Here is a 16,289-nt window from a genome sequence, read left to right as displayed (position 1 = left end):
GAGAGTTACCATGTTCCAGTGGCTTGTCGCTCATCGAGCTACCGCAATGGAAAGTTGGTTGGCCCATGGCCCAGCAGGTTTGGCTTCGGATTCTCCGGCTGCTTGATGCCAGCCCTGTCATCAACGAGTCAATACACTTGGGGTGCTGCTGCTTGGTCCACCCTCACGGGCCCAGCACTTCAGTTTGAGCTGTCCTCAGCTAGCAGGATGATTGTGATACAGGAGGGCCGGCCCACACTTCAGCCCGTCACAGAGCATACGTCCCAAGAGTGGAGCAGTGATAGAGAGCTATGTTGGGAGCTTATCTGCAGCCTGACTCTCTGGTTCATATGGAGAACCCGTTGCTTTCGCATCTTCAAGGTTCACCCCATCCCCCGGCGGAGACTGTACGAGATATATGGCTGGAGCTGATCCACACACTTCGAGGTCAGTTCAAGAGGCTACAAGGCAGCTCCGACCGCATGCGGGAGCGCCACGAGGAGTTTCTGCGACTAAGGCATCCAGAGCCTTTCTACCTAGATGGCACTACCGGCCACCTGTATGGTTGTATCCCCCTCCCATACCTTGATTTAGCCTATATTGTACATATCTTAGTTTTTCATTGGGAGAGTCTCCCCTCACGCTGATGTAGCCCCGCCCACACCCCCCCTCTTGTTGGGGCAGTTTCTAGCCCAATGGGCAGTTTTATTAACTAATATAAGGATCTGTTTCTTGGAGGAAAAAAATGATGTCTGCTCCCTGCTCGGATTTGGAAGCGAGTAACATATTTGTGTCTAGGAAGCTGAAACTCCTCTTCTTCCTTGATCATCTACATGTGCGAGAGGCCCACTTTTATTAACCAATTTCCAAACTCCTACAACCATTTGGCATTCATCCATAATCACATATGCACTCTTCCAATGGACAAGAACATGGGTAATGATCAAAGCATGATCGCCAAAGTGTTAAAGAGTAAATCAAGCAATCTCAACAATAACTTCGTTACTTCTCCTCATACCGATAGAGACTTTTCGTCAAATACCAGAGATGCATTTCCTGTTAACTTCTCATATCAGAATTACACACAGAAAACATCTTCAACTTAAGGGAACTGGAAACTGCAAAACCATACAGGACATTTCCTTCGAGGGAAAAGTACGCCTGTAGAGGAAATGATTATCAGAGCACAGAATACAGAAACGCTCAAGAACTAACTACCATCCTCATCCCAAGAAGTTACATTCAAAGATACCTCTTTACATTAAGATCACATGTCTGAAATTAAAATATGTCCAATAAGTACCGGTAAAACCCCTGGTTGCTGGACTAAAAAATTATGTCTCGTATTAACAAATCTAATCGTTGTTTTTCCCACACAGCAACTACTTGTATAAATAGGATTCTAAATACATCTTGAGAACATTTTTGCAAGGCTTTTGTAGGTGTTCAGCTTACACACCACTTATACGAACTAGCCTACCCCCTTGTCAGCATCTGACGAAATTTGAAAAGAGACATCATTTTAGTGGAGGAACAGCATTTATAATCTTACTTGATGCATCATCAAATGCAGGATTACACTCCCAAAAACAGGAGAGGTCACTATTTCTGAGATGTTGAGACTGAACTTTTGGTTGTGATACCAGTTGCCCGTATATTCTGCCCTATCAATTTCTTCTTCAAAATTCTTACAAGACTGATGTCTCTAGCACCCTAGGTTCCATATGTTAGACTGCAGAGACCTTCTTTCCATCTTCGAGAAAATATACAGAAGATCCAGGTACCTGACAACGAAAAAAAACCCTTCTCAAGTAAAACAAGTTGCAGAACAAGTTGCAGAGTATCTCCTTTTTTCCACCAAATCACAATGTAAAGCCAAAGGTTCAAGATAAGAATCTCATGAACCAAAGCTTCAGCTTTTTTTGAGACTAACAAAGCTAGATTCTGGTCATTGACAAAAAAACTTACATTCTTCCAGGTTTCTGTGATAAAGTCAACGATCTCATACATAAAGTCCCCTTGAACATCAATCTGTTCTTTCTCAGTTGGGCCCTGGAATATATGACACACATAATGAGTGCATGAACTTCAATGACGATTTTTGGAAAATAAAGTTATCCACATTTCACCTTGACAACTGATGCTCCGCTTGCAAACTTCTTTCCAAATTTTTTTGAAGCATCAGTTAATTTAATCCCTGCAATCTCATTTCGCTGTAAAACTTTGTAGAATTTCTAGAAGCATTGTCTCAAAAGAGTTCACAGGAGCCTCACCAAACATGTCAAGACCTCTGACAATCGTAACACACTTGCGCTTGTTACGAACAACTTTTTCGACTAACACCTCTGGCTTTTCCTAAAAGAAGACAATCAAGCATGGAGTTTGAACAGAGCTGGAAGGCATAAGGGGAATACATAAGAATAAAACATTACAGATCTATGACGTGTGATTTTTAGCTTCATAATTGAATTTGCTATAATAGCCATTACCTTCTTTTTCACTTTGCCTCCTGGCAAAGTCTTGACTTCCTCATCTACTTTGAGTTCTGATGTGCTACCTGCCAGTCAATTTGCAAAATTTTAAGCTGATTCTGAGATGTATTTCAAATAGCATTATCAGCATCTTAATTAGGTGTTTGCTTCCATAATGTGGCGTAGAGATAAAATATATCATGTACAAATCGAGCTTGTTGAAGGACTTTCAAAGTAATGAAGCCCTGCTAGAGTGCTATCACAAGCGTGAATTCTACTGTAGGTAGAAGCTATAGGAGAATGGGAGAGTTTTCTTTGGAGTACTTTCAAAGTAATGAAGTCCTGCTAGAGTGCTACCACAACCGTGAATTCTACTTTAGGTAGAAGCTACAGGAGAATGGGAGACTTTTCTTTTAACTGCATAAAATAGTGACTCGTATGTGTACCACTACATAGAAAACACTGAATAAAAAAACCAGTAATCTCCAAAACATAAAGAGAAGAAAGGCATCTGTTGGCCCTCTGCAAAGCCAAGTGAATTCTGATTTCTCACATCTATTTTGCTAATGTAAGGGCAAAAAGCAAAGTGATTGGCAGTGTCTAAAGCCTGTTCTCCCAATTCTTCCTGAGTACCACATCTTGAGTCCAAGTCTTGCTGGACAGATTTTTTAGGTCTAGGCTTGGGGCTTGTTCCTACGATGTTAAAAAGTCTCTTTTTCTTCGTGAAGACAAGAGTTCCAGCCACTTCAGCAGCAACAACCTAGGTAGAACATACCCAAACAGCCCAAACAACAACTACCATGAAGGGCTGAGAAAAGGGGGGCTCAATACAATTTAGGAGCAAAGGGCAATTGAGCGAATACAAGATGGAAGTTCCATGGTGGAGAATCTTATGAACTTGATGGCTTTAGCCTCATAGTTACCCTGAACGAGAAATCAGAGCGGGGAACAGGGAACGGCAACTGGCATGGAATGCCATTCCCTGTTACAGATTACTCACATCTGAAACACTGAACGGGAAGCTGGAATGGAACAGCGAACAGAGACCTAAAAATGGCCATTCCCTGTAACTAAGTTTAGCTTGCTCTGGAATCACACAAAGCACATCATGTCATGGGGTAAGTACAAATTGGCACCCAATGGTCATCAATCTGACCTAAGTAAAAGAATTTGTATCCTTTCAAAAAAATTATATATCAATTTAATCTCTGCACTGTTTTTCTCTAAACCATAAGGAAAAGTGTATTAAAATTGGCCACTAATCAATCCAACCTACGTAAAAGAATTTGTATCCTTTCAAAAAAAAAAAAAAACATCAATTTAATCTCTGCACTGTGTTTTTCTGTGAACCATAAGGAAAAGTGTATTAAAAATGGCCACAAATGAGTTGTCACATTTACCACTATGGTTAAAAACAATCTAGTGTGCATTTCCACTCACATGACCTGATTGGGTGCCCATGACCAAAGCTCAAATGTGTCTGTGTGAGAAGAGGATTGAATTTGATGAGCAGGTAATAGGTATATATCCAGGGTATAGGATGAGAATTTTCACAAATGGAAGCGCACACGAACAATGAATAGGCTGAAAATAAATAGAATTTGACACACACGCACACACCGGGGGGGGGGGGGGGGGGGGGGGGGGGGGGAAGAGAGAGAGAAATGTAAAAATGTTATATTAACGTCTTCAAGAGGCCAAAATGACCTATGAGACCAAAAAGTTACAATTGGTGAATCTGACACAATGTCTCGACACAAAAAATACAAAGAGCTGAAAAAACTGAAGCTGAAACGAAATAGGCAGGGAGGAGTGATGGGGTGAGGGCTGTTATAATGGGTTAGCTGATGGATACAAATCATCAGAGGTAGGCGGGTCAAGCTCAGATGAGATCCCTCATGGGTCGCTACCGAATCTCATCAATATCCTCCATGGTCAATACTCTAACTGGTTGTCTCGTATGTCAAGCTAGGATGATCTCGATCCTCTGTTGTCACCTCCGTCGATGATGTGAGGCTCTCGGTGGTCGTGGGCGCCTAGATCTACCTGCTCAATGGCTCGATCAATCAGCGTAACTCTGGTGTGGGTGGGATCTTAGATTTGCTGTGATGACTGCTCCCCTGGCTGTCCTCTGGCTGATGTAAATAAGTCTGTGATCTGTCTCTAAGATTGGCTCTCCCATGATGTCCTCAGCAAGCTCTCTCTATGTCTGTGTAGCTCTAGTAGAAACAGTCCAAGACATCTCTGATCCTCGTATCTCATGACTCTAGACAATGGTCCAAAACCCTCTCTGAACAGACAGTGCAAGCGGCCTCGTACCTCATAGTACACCAGGCAGTGACATGTGTAGTGTAGAGCTCTGTCTCTGGCTCTAGGCGACATAAATGACATATCATCGCCTCTGCTTGTACCCCTCAAAATCCGCCAATCTCAATATGAAGCTGATGTGAGAATGTGCGCATCTGCCTAATAGCACACCGTATCCCATAAGATAAGTGTGTATCCATGTATGAAGACCTAGTCACAAAGCCGTCCTCCGTGAGTTGGATCTAAAGAAATCCATCTTCGTGACCAACTCCTATGCCAGTTGTATCCATGTGCTCCTGGTATCTAGCTAAATCAGATCCTAACGTATGAGTTTGGTGATCTCTGTCCGTGTGAGAGATAGGGAGGGTGCATCTAAGGAGAACTGGAGTCTGGAACAGAGGCAATCTATGCATGCTGAAACCATGTGACTGAAACCATGAAGCCATCTGCCCATATCAACATGCTGTGTCACCTTGCAGTGCTAGCTATCCGGATGACTACAAGGCTAGCCGGTCGTGTCACGATTGTGACTATGTTAACAGCAATACATCTACTCCTAGTTGCAGATACGCAAAGTGCCATGCCAAGAAGGACCCCTGCGCTTGGATGGTCACACCCCTTCGCCCAAGAGACATGCCTCTTCGCCAAAAGCCACACTCCTTCGACGACTGGTCACACCCCTTCGCTCTACGGGTGCGACTCTTCGCCCAATGGTTGCAGCTCTACGTCGAAAGGATGTGTCTTTACGTCTAAAGTCGCGTCTCTTCACCATGAGACGTGTCTTTTCATTTGTGTCTATTCCCCTCCTATATAAGGAGCCCTTGTATCACACATTCAATTAATCAACACAGAGTGTTCTAAGTCTTGTTTATGAGTACAGTTCAAGTTTCTTAAGTCTTAATCATGAGTTTAAGTACTTGATTAAGGATTAGTACCTAGAATCCTTACAGTGGTATCAAAGCAAAAAAATTTCCCAAGACCCGAAGGTTGTGAGCCTCTCACCCTCGCCACTACCCTCTTCCTCCCCTTTCCCAGAGTTGCATGGAAGCAAAAGAAAGGTGGTACACACACACAAACAATCATGAGGTAACATGAACTTTTATGTTCCAATTACATAAATATAGAACAGAAACACAGATGTGTGGCTGGAGTACCCGGTGAATTTCTGGAAACCCTCTGCTGGTGACTCTTCGTGTGCCCTTCCATCAAATTGTGCCCCTTCACACGGGTGTGCTCGCACCTTTTCCCGAGGCAGTGTGTCCCTTCACGACACCCTTTCCCCCACACCCTGAAGGGCTGAAATCTGCAAACGAAGGGCTGAACTCTGCAAACAATTGGCTGAAATCTGCAAACGATGGGCTGCAATTTCTGAAACGCTGGCTGAGTTTTTATGCTTGGCTGAAATTTTACGCTGGGTCTTTGTTTACGCTAGCAGCACCCCTTATAAGTTGGAGAACTTAACTTATTAAAATACTAAGTGGCCGCCCAAATTCCTAAATTAAAACCCAATGTGGACTCAGACTTTCAATTTAACTCACACAAAAAAAAACATGCAAGAAAGCCAGCGAAGCCGTTCTTTTCAAAGGTTCTCCTCTAGCTTCTCCTCCCGGTGCTGGCTTAGTATGCGCACTCTACGCGCAGTCCCTTTTGCCGACGAGAGCAATTGGATAATTTGTTAGACAAAATTCCTCGACGAAATCTTGACCGAAAATTCCACTACGCATGCAATGATCGTGATTCCGGATTCTCTTGCTCAGCGCCGGAAGTGATAATTATTCCCGATTCCCCGACTCCAGAGCGCAAACTTATTCCAGAGACAATTTCCGCTCCCGGAGTACTCGTCCCAGAACTTACACCTGTTCGACAGTTCCCTTTGAGACGTAACCATGCCGAATTCTCATGACGGAGGTGGTCAATTTCGCGAGGACGTGGCAGCTGTTAACTATGTCACGAGGACGTGGCAACTGCTAACCTTAGTTGTTGGTTTCTTTCCAATGATTTTTGTTTTATTTTTGAAACCCTCTTTTCGAAGTAGCAAACGGTCGGACATTGTATGGCCAATGTGAACGGTAGTTCCACCCGCAGACGGGAAGTGGTCGACACTGGAATCGTATAATAAGAGGATGTCTAGGCTCAGAGCAAGATCATGTAGGTCCCCTTGTCGCACTTAGCAAGTTGGTGGATACTAGGAAGTGAACTCAATAAAGGCATAAAGTCAAGGTGGGACTACCAACAAAAAGTATCCGACAGTTGGGCCACATTGCACTTTTGGATGCGGTCCCAATGAGGATAGATGGTCAGATGACCCGTGGGAGCCCAACGGAATCATTTCCTAAAATTTAGGGAGCTGCTATTTTGGGCCGTGAAATGTGCTCGCGTCATTACCTTCGGTATGACCAGGGGAACATTTAACAACTCTGCCGCGAAGTCAACTGACAAACACTCGGGAGATTTTTAGGCGGCAACCCCGAAACGGGCAAATGCTTGTAAATGCGCCAAGTGGCAGTTTTTCATGGACTTGCCTCTTACAGAAAATTAGGCGTTGAATTTTAAGCTGGGAGGAGGCCTCATTTGGTTTTTGTCACAGATTAAAAGCTATGGAGTGCTTTCTTTCCCTCTTATGTACAGTGTGGTGCTAGGAGTGATGCCCTGCACGCTACACATTGCTCTCTCTCTCCCCTACATGCAGTTATGTGATGCCCCACAAGAGGGCTCTTCATTTGATTGATGTACAGTTGTGTGGTTTCATGCTTTTGTGCTGAGGCAAGAGCCTCCTTGAGCAGGTACAGGGGTAGCTAGCTACTAATCCAAAGCAGGCACCGGTGAGGGTCATAACCTCACCGTACAGGTGCAAATTCAGCGATGTGTATGCGCAGAAAATTGACTGTTTTTCAGCCATACGGACGCCAGAACCCTTGGGAATCGTGCCCCATTGGCAGAGGACAACTAGGGGACTGTTTGGGGCTGAAAACAGGGCAAAAACCAGTAAATACAGCGAGCTGAATTTACTATTTTTGGGCTGGAATCAGAGGTATACGCCAGTGAAAGTGAGTTCCAACAGGGGAATTGGTTTCGCACAAGTCTTGGGGCTGTTATGCTGCCGAAATTTGGCCAAATCAGGTAGTATCTAGCCGGATATGCAGATATTGAAACCTACACACAAGAGGGCATAGTCATGCTTATGGGAGACTTGAATGCTCGTATAGCACAAACTCAAATGCAAGTTGTGGATTTCACACTAAATCCTGCCAATAAGGAGGGATATGACACCCCCGATCCTATGTGGGAGAGGTGCTCTCATGACCAAATAACAAATCCACAAGGATCAGCCTTGATTAGCATGATGAACTCCATGCAAATGTTAGTCATAAATGGATCGCGGAAATTTGCAAACTCGGGTAAATATACATGCTACACGGCCAATAAAGGGATGAGCACCATTGACTACATGTTGGTTAGTTACGATGGATCACACATAATACATGATTTTGCGGTGGGAGAACGATCCCCAATCTCGGACCACACACCCATTCACGTATGGTTACGAGTGCCCACACAAAGGAAGGAAAAGATAGCAGCAGAGCCGACTTGGTCATACAAAATGCAAATAGAAAAGAAAAAGGAGTATGCAACTTTTCTTGATAGCATACTCATGGCACATGACATGCCCTGCAATGTTGAAGACACGTGGCTAATTTTCAAACAAGCAATGATCACAACCCTTGAAGTTGTAATGGGTAGAGCTCGCAAACAGAAGAAAGATGCAAAAGGCATGCCACATAATTCATGGTTTGATGAAGAATGTAAGGCAGCCAAACACAGGTTGAGAATGACACTCAAGTCAGAGGAGGAATGGACACCTTTAGTCAAAGAATATGATGCACTCCTACGAAAGAGAAGAAGAAGATATGAGCTGGAAAAAGAACAAAAAGAGATCAAGCATTTCAAAGAGAACCCGAAAGGGGCATGGCGGAAAATGAAAGGGAAACGACAGGATATCATGGGAGACATCAGCCAAGAAGACATGTATGCTTGTGTGGAACAACTTTATGTACACAAAGATGCTAAGGAAATGATTGGAAATCAACCCGAGTTGCAAACGAAAGAACCCTTGACTATGAAGGCAACTCTAAAAGGTATACAAAAGCTTGAGAATGGGAAAGCACTAGACACCAATAACATGAGCTCGGAAATGCTGAAATGGTCAGGCAAGGTGTCCAAGGAATGGATCCATAGACTCCTAAATCAAGCAGCCACGCAAGATCTACCCGCAGATTGGCAAGAAAATTGGATTAAGGCCTTATTCAAAAGTGGGGACAGAAATCAGCAAGAAAACTATCGCACTATTATGGTTGGTTCATGCATGGCAAAACTCTTGGGTAGCATTTTGGAAAAAGAGATCAGTGTATGGGCTGAATGTAATGACAAACGTGCAATTGGTCAAGCAGGCTTTAGATGTCAATACAGCACTATAGATCACCTCATGTCGCTCAGAGTATTGATGGAAGAAAGCCGATTGAAAGGCAAAACTTTGTATTGTTGTTTTGCGGACTTCAAAAAAGCGTTAGACACAGTTTGCAGAGATGGTTTGTGGAAAAGAATGGAAAACATTGGAGTACCGATACACCTTAGAGCGGCGGTGGCTCGTCTCTACAAAAAGGTGAGATGCATGTTGAAAATGCAAACGGGTTTCTCCCAAGAGTTCGAAAGTAACATGGGAGTGAAACAAGGCTGCCCTCTGTCCCCAACACTTTTTGGATTACGCATAGATCAACTTGAGGACTTCATACAACAAGCACTCGCACAAGAAGAAGATAGACCAAGTATTGGAGCTTTCATACTTTGGCTTCTCATATATGCGGATGATGTAGTCCTTTTTGCACATAACCTCAGGTCATTACAAAGATCAATGGATTCCGTGCATGCTTTCTGTGAAGCTACGGGCTTAGCTGTCAATGTGAAAAAGACTAAGATTATGTCCATAAGAACACACAAAATAGAAAATCAGCCCAAGGTGATGTACCTAGACCAAGCAATCGAAGTGGTGGATAGTTTTAAATATTTGGGAGTGGATATTCCTTCCAATCATGCATGGGGAAGTTGTGTAAGAAGCAGACTTGATGCGGGCAAGGCCAAATACTACCAATTTGAGAATATGTGTACACAAAGCAATATCCGAAGATGGGACATCAAAGCAATGGTATTTGAAACATGCGTAGTACAGACCATACTATACGGGGTGGAAGTTTGGGGTGCTAGCATATCGGCCAGTACATGGAACGAAATAGAAAAGATACAAAAGAAGTTCTTATGTAGACATCTTGGGGTCAAAACGACGACACCATACTCCGTGATGATGTTGGAAACAGGCAACGGGCCATTAGAAATGAAAGCATTGCAGAGAATGTACAAATACATTATGAAAGTGAAGAAGATGTCTCCCAATAGAATACCACAAGTGGCATGGGGAGTCGGTTGTGCACCACAAAAAACCAACAAGAGAAAAATCCTCTCCTCAAGTCTGGTACAAGACATCAAGAGATGGTTTGCAAGATGGAATGTGGAAGCATATGTAGACATGCCTATCGAAGAAGGAAAAGAAGGAGATTATATGCTGAATTTTGAGCTGACAGCGCTAGACAATCTCCGCAACAAATGGAAGACGGCTACACACAAATCTAAATTTGAATACTACTGCAAACATGTACACACAAAGTATTGGGAGGCATACAAAATGTCAGAAACACAAGTTCACATAAGAACTCCTATGTGTCACCAAGCAAGAAGAGCCATCACTATGATGCGTATGAGAGCTCACAGGCTGAAAGTAGAGACAGGAGGATGGCTGAAAATTGATGCAAGCCAAAGAGGAATGCACCCAATGCAGTTTACAAAAGATTGAGGATGAGACACATGTGACTCTAGAATGCCCCGCATACACCGACATACGCGCTGATTTTCAGCAGCTTACAAGGGGATGCACTACTCTTGAGGAATTGCTCTCTAAAACTGACCCATCTCCTACAGCTCTAGGCATATACCTAGCCAATATTCTAGAACATCACACACTACTCATGGAAAAGGCAAAGGGTGCTACACACCACACACCCCCGCAAGGGGAGTTTGCTTAGAGTTTTCGAGGGTCCCATGGGTCATTTTGGCCCCCCGAGGACGTAAATATCAAATCAATCAATCAATCAATCTCTCTCTCTCTCTCTCTCTCTCTCTCTCTCTCTCTCTCTCTCTCTCTCTCTCTCTCTCTCTCTCTCTCTCTCTCTCTCTCTCTCTCTCTGATTTTGAAGTTTCTGTTCGTGTGTTGCTATTGATTTCTCGCTTGGAGTATCCAAGCCTGTAAAAGTGGTATTAGAGCTCAGAAAGATTCTTCTTCTACGGAGGATCCGATCCCTTCTAGTACACGCAGGTTCTCGAAGAGAATCTGACAGAGCAGACACGATTTTTGTGAAAGAATCTTCGTGTCCCGATCATAGACTTATTAGCAGCACACGCAGATTCTCGAAGAGAATCTGACAAAGCGGACACGATTTTTGTTAAAGAATCTTTGTGACCCCACCGCGGACTTATTAGCCACTCCCACCCTTCGTTCATCGTGCATCGGGCACGCTCCCATCTTCATTGCTCTGTCTTAAAGGGCATAAGCCATAAAGAACCCCAGATTACACATGGTTTCTCGTGGAGAATCTGACAAAGATAACACCTCTCACAAGGAAGGCAAAGAAAATGTGAAACCGGGCGTAGGAACTGAAGAAAAGAATGAAGATTTGGGGAAATTTTCGAAAGGAAAGTTTGCCAGAGCGGAGTACAGACGTCAACTGCAGGTTGACACGTGCATGAAAAGATTGATCAAGTACTCTAGAGACCCAAGATTTGTGAAACACCTGAAGAATTGCCCAATGGATGAGATTCACGTGAGATGGCGAGAGGCCATTGATTCTCCTTCCAGGTCGTGAAGAAAGCTGAAAGGACAAACGAGTGCAGAAAAGCAAAAGCTGTACTCGCACGAAGAGCTAGACAGAGTTGTTGACCAAAAGATGAACCAAATAATAAAAGGCTTGAAGCACTCTCGAAAGAAGAAGAAATCGGTGGATTTCTCTGGTTATTTGGGCCAAAAGTCGAGTTTAGAGGTGACAAGCAGACCAAAGAAGCGTGCTCGTTTCGAGGATGACTTGGATTTGTCTTTGCCTTCAGAAAGTTCCGACAATTCGTCGTCCTCGAGTTCCAGAGAGGATGAGAAAAGGCAGAAGAAGCGGAGAAAAAGCAAGAAAGCAAATTTTTGAAAAAGTCTAGAAGGCATGGAAGGCCATCTAGCAATTCAAAGGAGGAATCTTACTTTTGAAAAGAATTGCACAGACATGGTGGTCTACTCTGTTGTTACGCAAAGAAGCACCTGCGACGTGGTTAAAATTCAAGAAAATTTTCATGTCAACTTGGATATCTGACGAATATGAAAGAGATGTCATCATTACTTGGCATCACTTGAGAATGACTAAGAAAGATACATTGGGCGACTACTGCCAGGTTTTCTTTAGCCATTTCAATGCATTTGTGGTGTGATGGTTGCTCTTCCTAGTGCATCCGATTAATAGCTCCTTTGCCTCGTCTTCGAAATTGATCCCTAGAGACTGTACCTTTCAGGACACACCTACTTTCCTTATCCTTAAACTGGCATACTATATTCTACAAGTGGATAGTGGTCCTTCTCGCAGTAGAAACCGATTATAACTAGCCATGGATTCTTTACAATGGGGAGACAATCTTCTTGGTTCTCCCAAATTTGGTTCCAAGTTCCACAAGTATATTTTCTTCCAGATGCATCTACCTCGGGTGATCCACTTACACACGCAGAGACTATTGGAGAGTTATGCCAGTTATCCATGGTTCGGGTGTTCTCCCTTTAGAGGGATGTTGAGTCAACTTGGAAGTTGGTTTCCAGGACTACTTGTTACACGTTTAGTGGTTCCATGTGCAACGGGCAAGATTGAAAGTCTATTTGGTGCCTTTCTATAGCACCTTGGTCTTCTCTCGCAGAGCTTGGGTGCAAGATCCCTTGATCTTGTCGTGTTAGCTATAGTCTCAATATTGATGTGTGTTCCTTTCTGTTAGATGTACTCTAAGAGTGGGGTGATATTCTCTCAGGCGGAGTTCAAGACAGATGAAGATTAATCGCAGCTTTCACTCTCACTTCTGATGAAGTTCCTCCAAATACAGTTTGCAGTTCATCATTCTATATGGTGGTTGGTGCAGTTCTTTGGTTCGTCATCATCAAACAATTGATTCCTCAATAGCTTTGGTTGTCCCATTCTCTGGACTTCCCATAGCAACTTGGAGATTCTGGCATGCGGTATGTGACCGGAGGTGCAGGTTTCCGACTCTTTCCTCGAGGGTAGAGCACTTTAGAGTTGGAAAATGATTCAGTAGTTTATGCCTTTACCATCAGTTTTGATGCATTCTTTTATAACGATTGTCACAAACTGCTGACGTGTCAAGTCACTGAAGAACGGAGCCAACCTGCGGATCCCAGCCGAGGGGCCTAAACCCTAAGTGAAGAAGCAGAAACAACAGAAGAAGTTTTACCAACTTGCAAAGTCTTGTCAAGTGGCCTATTTGTAAAGAAGAGTTCCCACCAACTTATGGGACACCGTTCGATGGGGCCCAAGTGACAAATGCATTAAAATAAAGCATCCAAAAGACTTGCGAATTCATCCGATGACGTGGCAACAACTGTAGGGACGCTCCGTAAAACGCGTTGACAGGCTGTACAAAATTCCGCGATTTGCACTGACATGCTGACATGGTAGACTGTACGGAATTCCGCATTTTACATTGTAGGTGCTGACGTGGCAACTGTACGAATTTCCCTAATTGGCGGGCTGACAGTTTTTGGACAGTACATGCTTTTAGAACTTTAAGCTTTCCATGTAATTGCTTTTGAATGGCCAAGGGCCTTTATTATGAATTGTGGGCTCACTCTGGCATTCTACTGTGGGAAGATACAAAGCAAGAGCCATAGAGTGTACCTTGTTTGAGCAATATAAAGAAATACCGAAAGGGGCGCCACAACTTGGGGCCAATACTCTCTGGGGTGGAATTCCACCACTCCGTGTCGCGTGTGCTCTCTCTCTCTCTCTCTCTCTCTCTCTCTCTCTCTTTCAATTCAATTGTTATTGAAGTTCTAAAAGTCTATTCAATCTGTTCTTTTCTATTGGCATGTGGTGACTGTCTCGTAACAAGTACCCTCTGCAAATGCTAGTTGTGCGACTTGTGAGTCAATTGGGTTGAGAAGATTCTTGGATTCACTTTCAGCGGACAGCATTGTTACTTCCCGAATGTCTTTCTGGGGTAGTGGTTGGATGATACTATGGCTCCTTGTATTTTTCAGCCTCGGAGTTCTGAAGCAGATATCCTCATCCATAAAACCCTCTCTTTAAAGTTGCAGATTGCTCACTCCAGCTCCCTACTCCGACTGCCTTTCCAGGAGCTGAGAGAGAGTTTTAGAGTTCATGCATCCCTCTGGATTCGTATAGTTGGTCCCAGTTTCTCCAAGGGACACGTGCTAGCAAGTGACGACTGTTTTGTGGCTGTGCAAGGCCAGTGTGAGGTTGTTTTCTCACGTCGAGATCCTACAATTATGTTTAGCTTAGGGTTTTGGCTCAGTTTCCACGCCATGTATGTTCTTGCAACTCTAGGTTTCTTTTCCCAGTTGCTTCCTGCCTTCCCATGTCCGTGTTCTGGCAGTTCTCCCTCCGAGGGATTTTCCTCCTCTGTCGTGGGGTCCCAAATGCTGGGTCGACAGCAGCCAAGAGAGACCTATATATAACCTTGAGGCATTGCATTCAACCCAAGAGGGCGCCCTTGTGGCCCGCAACTCAATTAGTTGCTCCCTCAGGTAAGGTGCACATCCTTACCAAACCCCAAGGTGTCCTCATCCTCATGGTAATCAAGTCCCTACTTTCCATTGCTAGTTGGAACTTATCATACCCTCAGTACAAATCCCCCATAAAATATATCGCCCTTCCTACAAATGCCTTTGCAAACTCATCTACAATTGGCCACGTACCCACATTACTAATTGTAACCTTGTTCACAGGTTGCATATTCTGGATAAAGCATAAAGAACCAGTTTTCTTTGGAACTGTGAATCACCTGTTTGAATAGGAAGCTACACAAGAAGGCTCCAAAATACCCATCTTGATCTTTTCATTAAGCAACTCAATGAGTTTTGGCAAATGAGCCTTTGGAACTGGAGTAGGCCACAAGTTCCAAGGTACATGAGAGATAGTGAAGTTTACCATAGGAGCAACAATGAAAGGATCAACACACCCTATCTCAAGCGGCTCAAATGCAAAAGCCTTTCCATGTTTGGCAAGCATCTCTTCAAAGCATATCTTTTCAGCTTCTGTCAAACTATCCTCGCAACCACCTTTAACTCCTTCAGAGAATCTTGCGTAAACTTATGCCCAATCTGGCTTGGGTCACGAAGACTAGGTTGCAAAGCAGCTTGCTCCAATCAGCTTTCAGTATCCCTGAAGCTCAAAGAGACATCAATGACTCTAGTATCTAAATCAAGGCATCTGTTGACAAAGGAGCGAAGTGACTCCCCTCTTGTGCATCCCACTGCATCAGATCTCCGGCCAAGCTGAATTTTGGGTTCCATTTGGAGTAGACTATGCTAAACCAAAAGCATCGAGTTAAAGTTTCACAATCTGAGGAGTATCTACCGGGTCCTCCTCCTCCATCCACTTCGCATCTAATGCAGGATAGTTCTTGAACTTAACCAACAACCGCCTTCGGACTTTACCTTTATTCTTCGTATCCTTATGTGCCAAAATCGGTTCAGGAACAAGAATCTCCTCATTTTCTTGCACTTCGGGTTGCTCATCAGGCACATCACCTTTTAAAGGTTTCAAGAGACTCACATGGAATGCATTGTGAATCCTCCAAGTATCAAGCAGTTTAGTCAGAAGGAGACATCATTTATCTTTTCAGTGATCTGGAAAGGTCCGTAGTATCGCATACTAAGCTTTGGAAAAAGCCTCTCCTTTCCCTTTTTCTTTCTCAGGAGTACCTTCTCAAAACGTAAGAGCACCCAATCATTCTCCTTCAATTTCAAGTCGCGACGATGGCGATCCGCTCCCTTTTTCTATCGTTCTTGAGATTTCTACAAAGTCTCGCGAACCTTGGCAAAAGCCGTATCTAAGTCTCGCGTATATTCATCCACTTCAAAAATCTTATCTTTCGTGCTTCGGAAGGGTGGAACCTTCGTAGCACCTTCAACAATCGCAAATGGCGCCTTCCCCGTCGAAGAGTGTATCGTGTTATTGTAGGCAAATTCCACCAAAGGTAAGTACTTTTCCCATTGAGTCTTCTGATCCGAGATATAAGACTTCAACAAATCTAGAACCACTGAATTGGCAATCTCAGATTGCCCGTCAGACTGCGGGTGAAACAATGACGAGAACTGCAACCGCATACCAATGTTCTCCCAAATTGCCTTGCAAAACAAACTCGTAAATC

General features: G+C 43.8%; 1 protein-coding gene across 2 annotated transcripts in view; it reads right to left on the bottom strand.

The window, feature by feature from the left end:
- Window positions 1-1,482: 1,482 nt before the first annotated feature.
- Window positions 1,483-16,289, bottom strand: part of LOC147455634 (Translation initiation factor SUI1 family protein) — an 81,691-nt gene continuing 66,884 nt past the window's right edge. For both annotated transcript variants that reach the window (XM_086514369.1, XM_086514370.1), the window contains exons 4-8: window positions 2,469-2,536; window positions 2,253-2,334; window positions 2,109-2,176; window positions 1,948-2,031; window positions 1,483-1,763 (exon numbers count right to left, since the gene is read on the bottom strand). In XM_086514369.1, coding sequence (XP_086370495.1) covers window positions 1,707-1,763; window positions 1,948-2,031; window positions 2,109-2,176; window positions 2,253-2,334; window positions 2,469-2,536 — 359 coding nt within the window. In that variant the 3' untranslated portion in view covers window positions 1,483-1,706. The remainder of the gene's footprint in view (window positions 1,764-1,947; window positions 2,032-2,108; window positions 2,177-2,252; window positions 2,335-2,468; window positions 2,537-16,289) is intronic.

The sequence above is a fragment of the Adiantum capillus-veneris genome, chromosome 6 (genome assembly GCF_014529385.1).
Source record: "Adiantum capillus-veneris isolate H3 chromosome 6, ASM1452938v2, whole genome shotgun sequence".
NCBI lineage: Eukaryota > Viridiplantae > Streptophyta > Polypodiopsida > Polypodiales > Pteridaceae > Adiantum > Adiantum capillus-veneris.
Note: the sequence above shows the minus strand (reverse complement) of the source record. Positions and strands in the feature narration are given on the sequence as shown.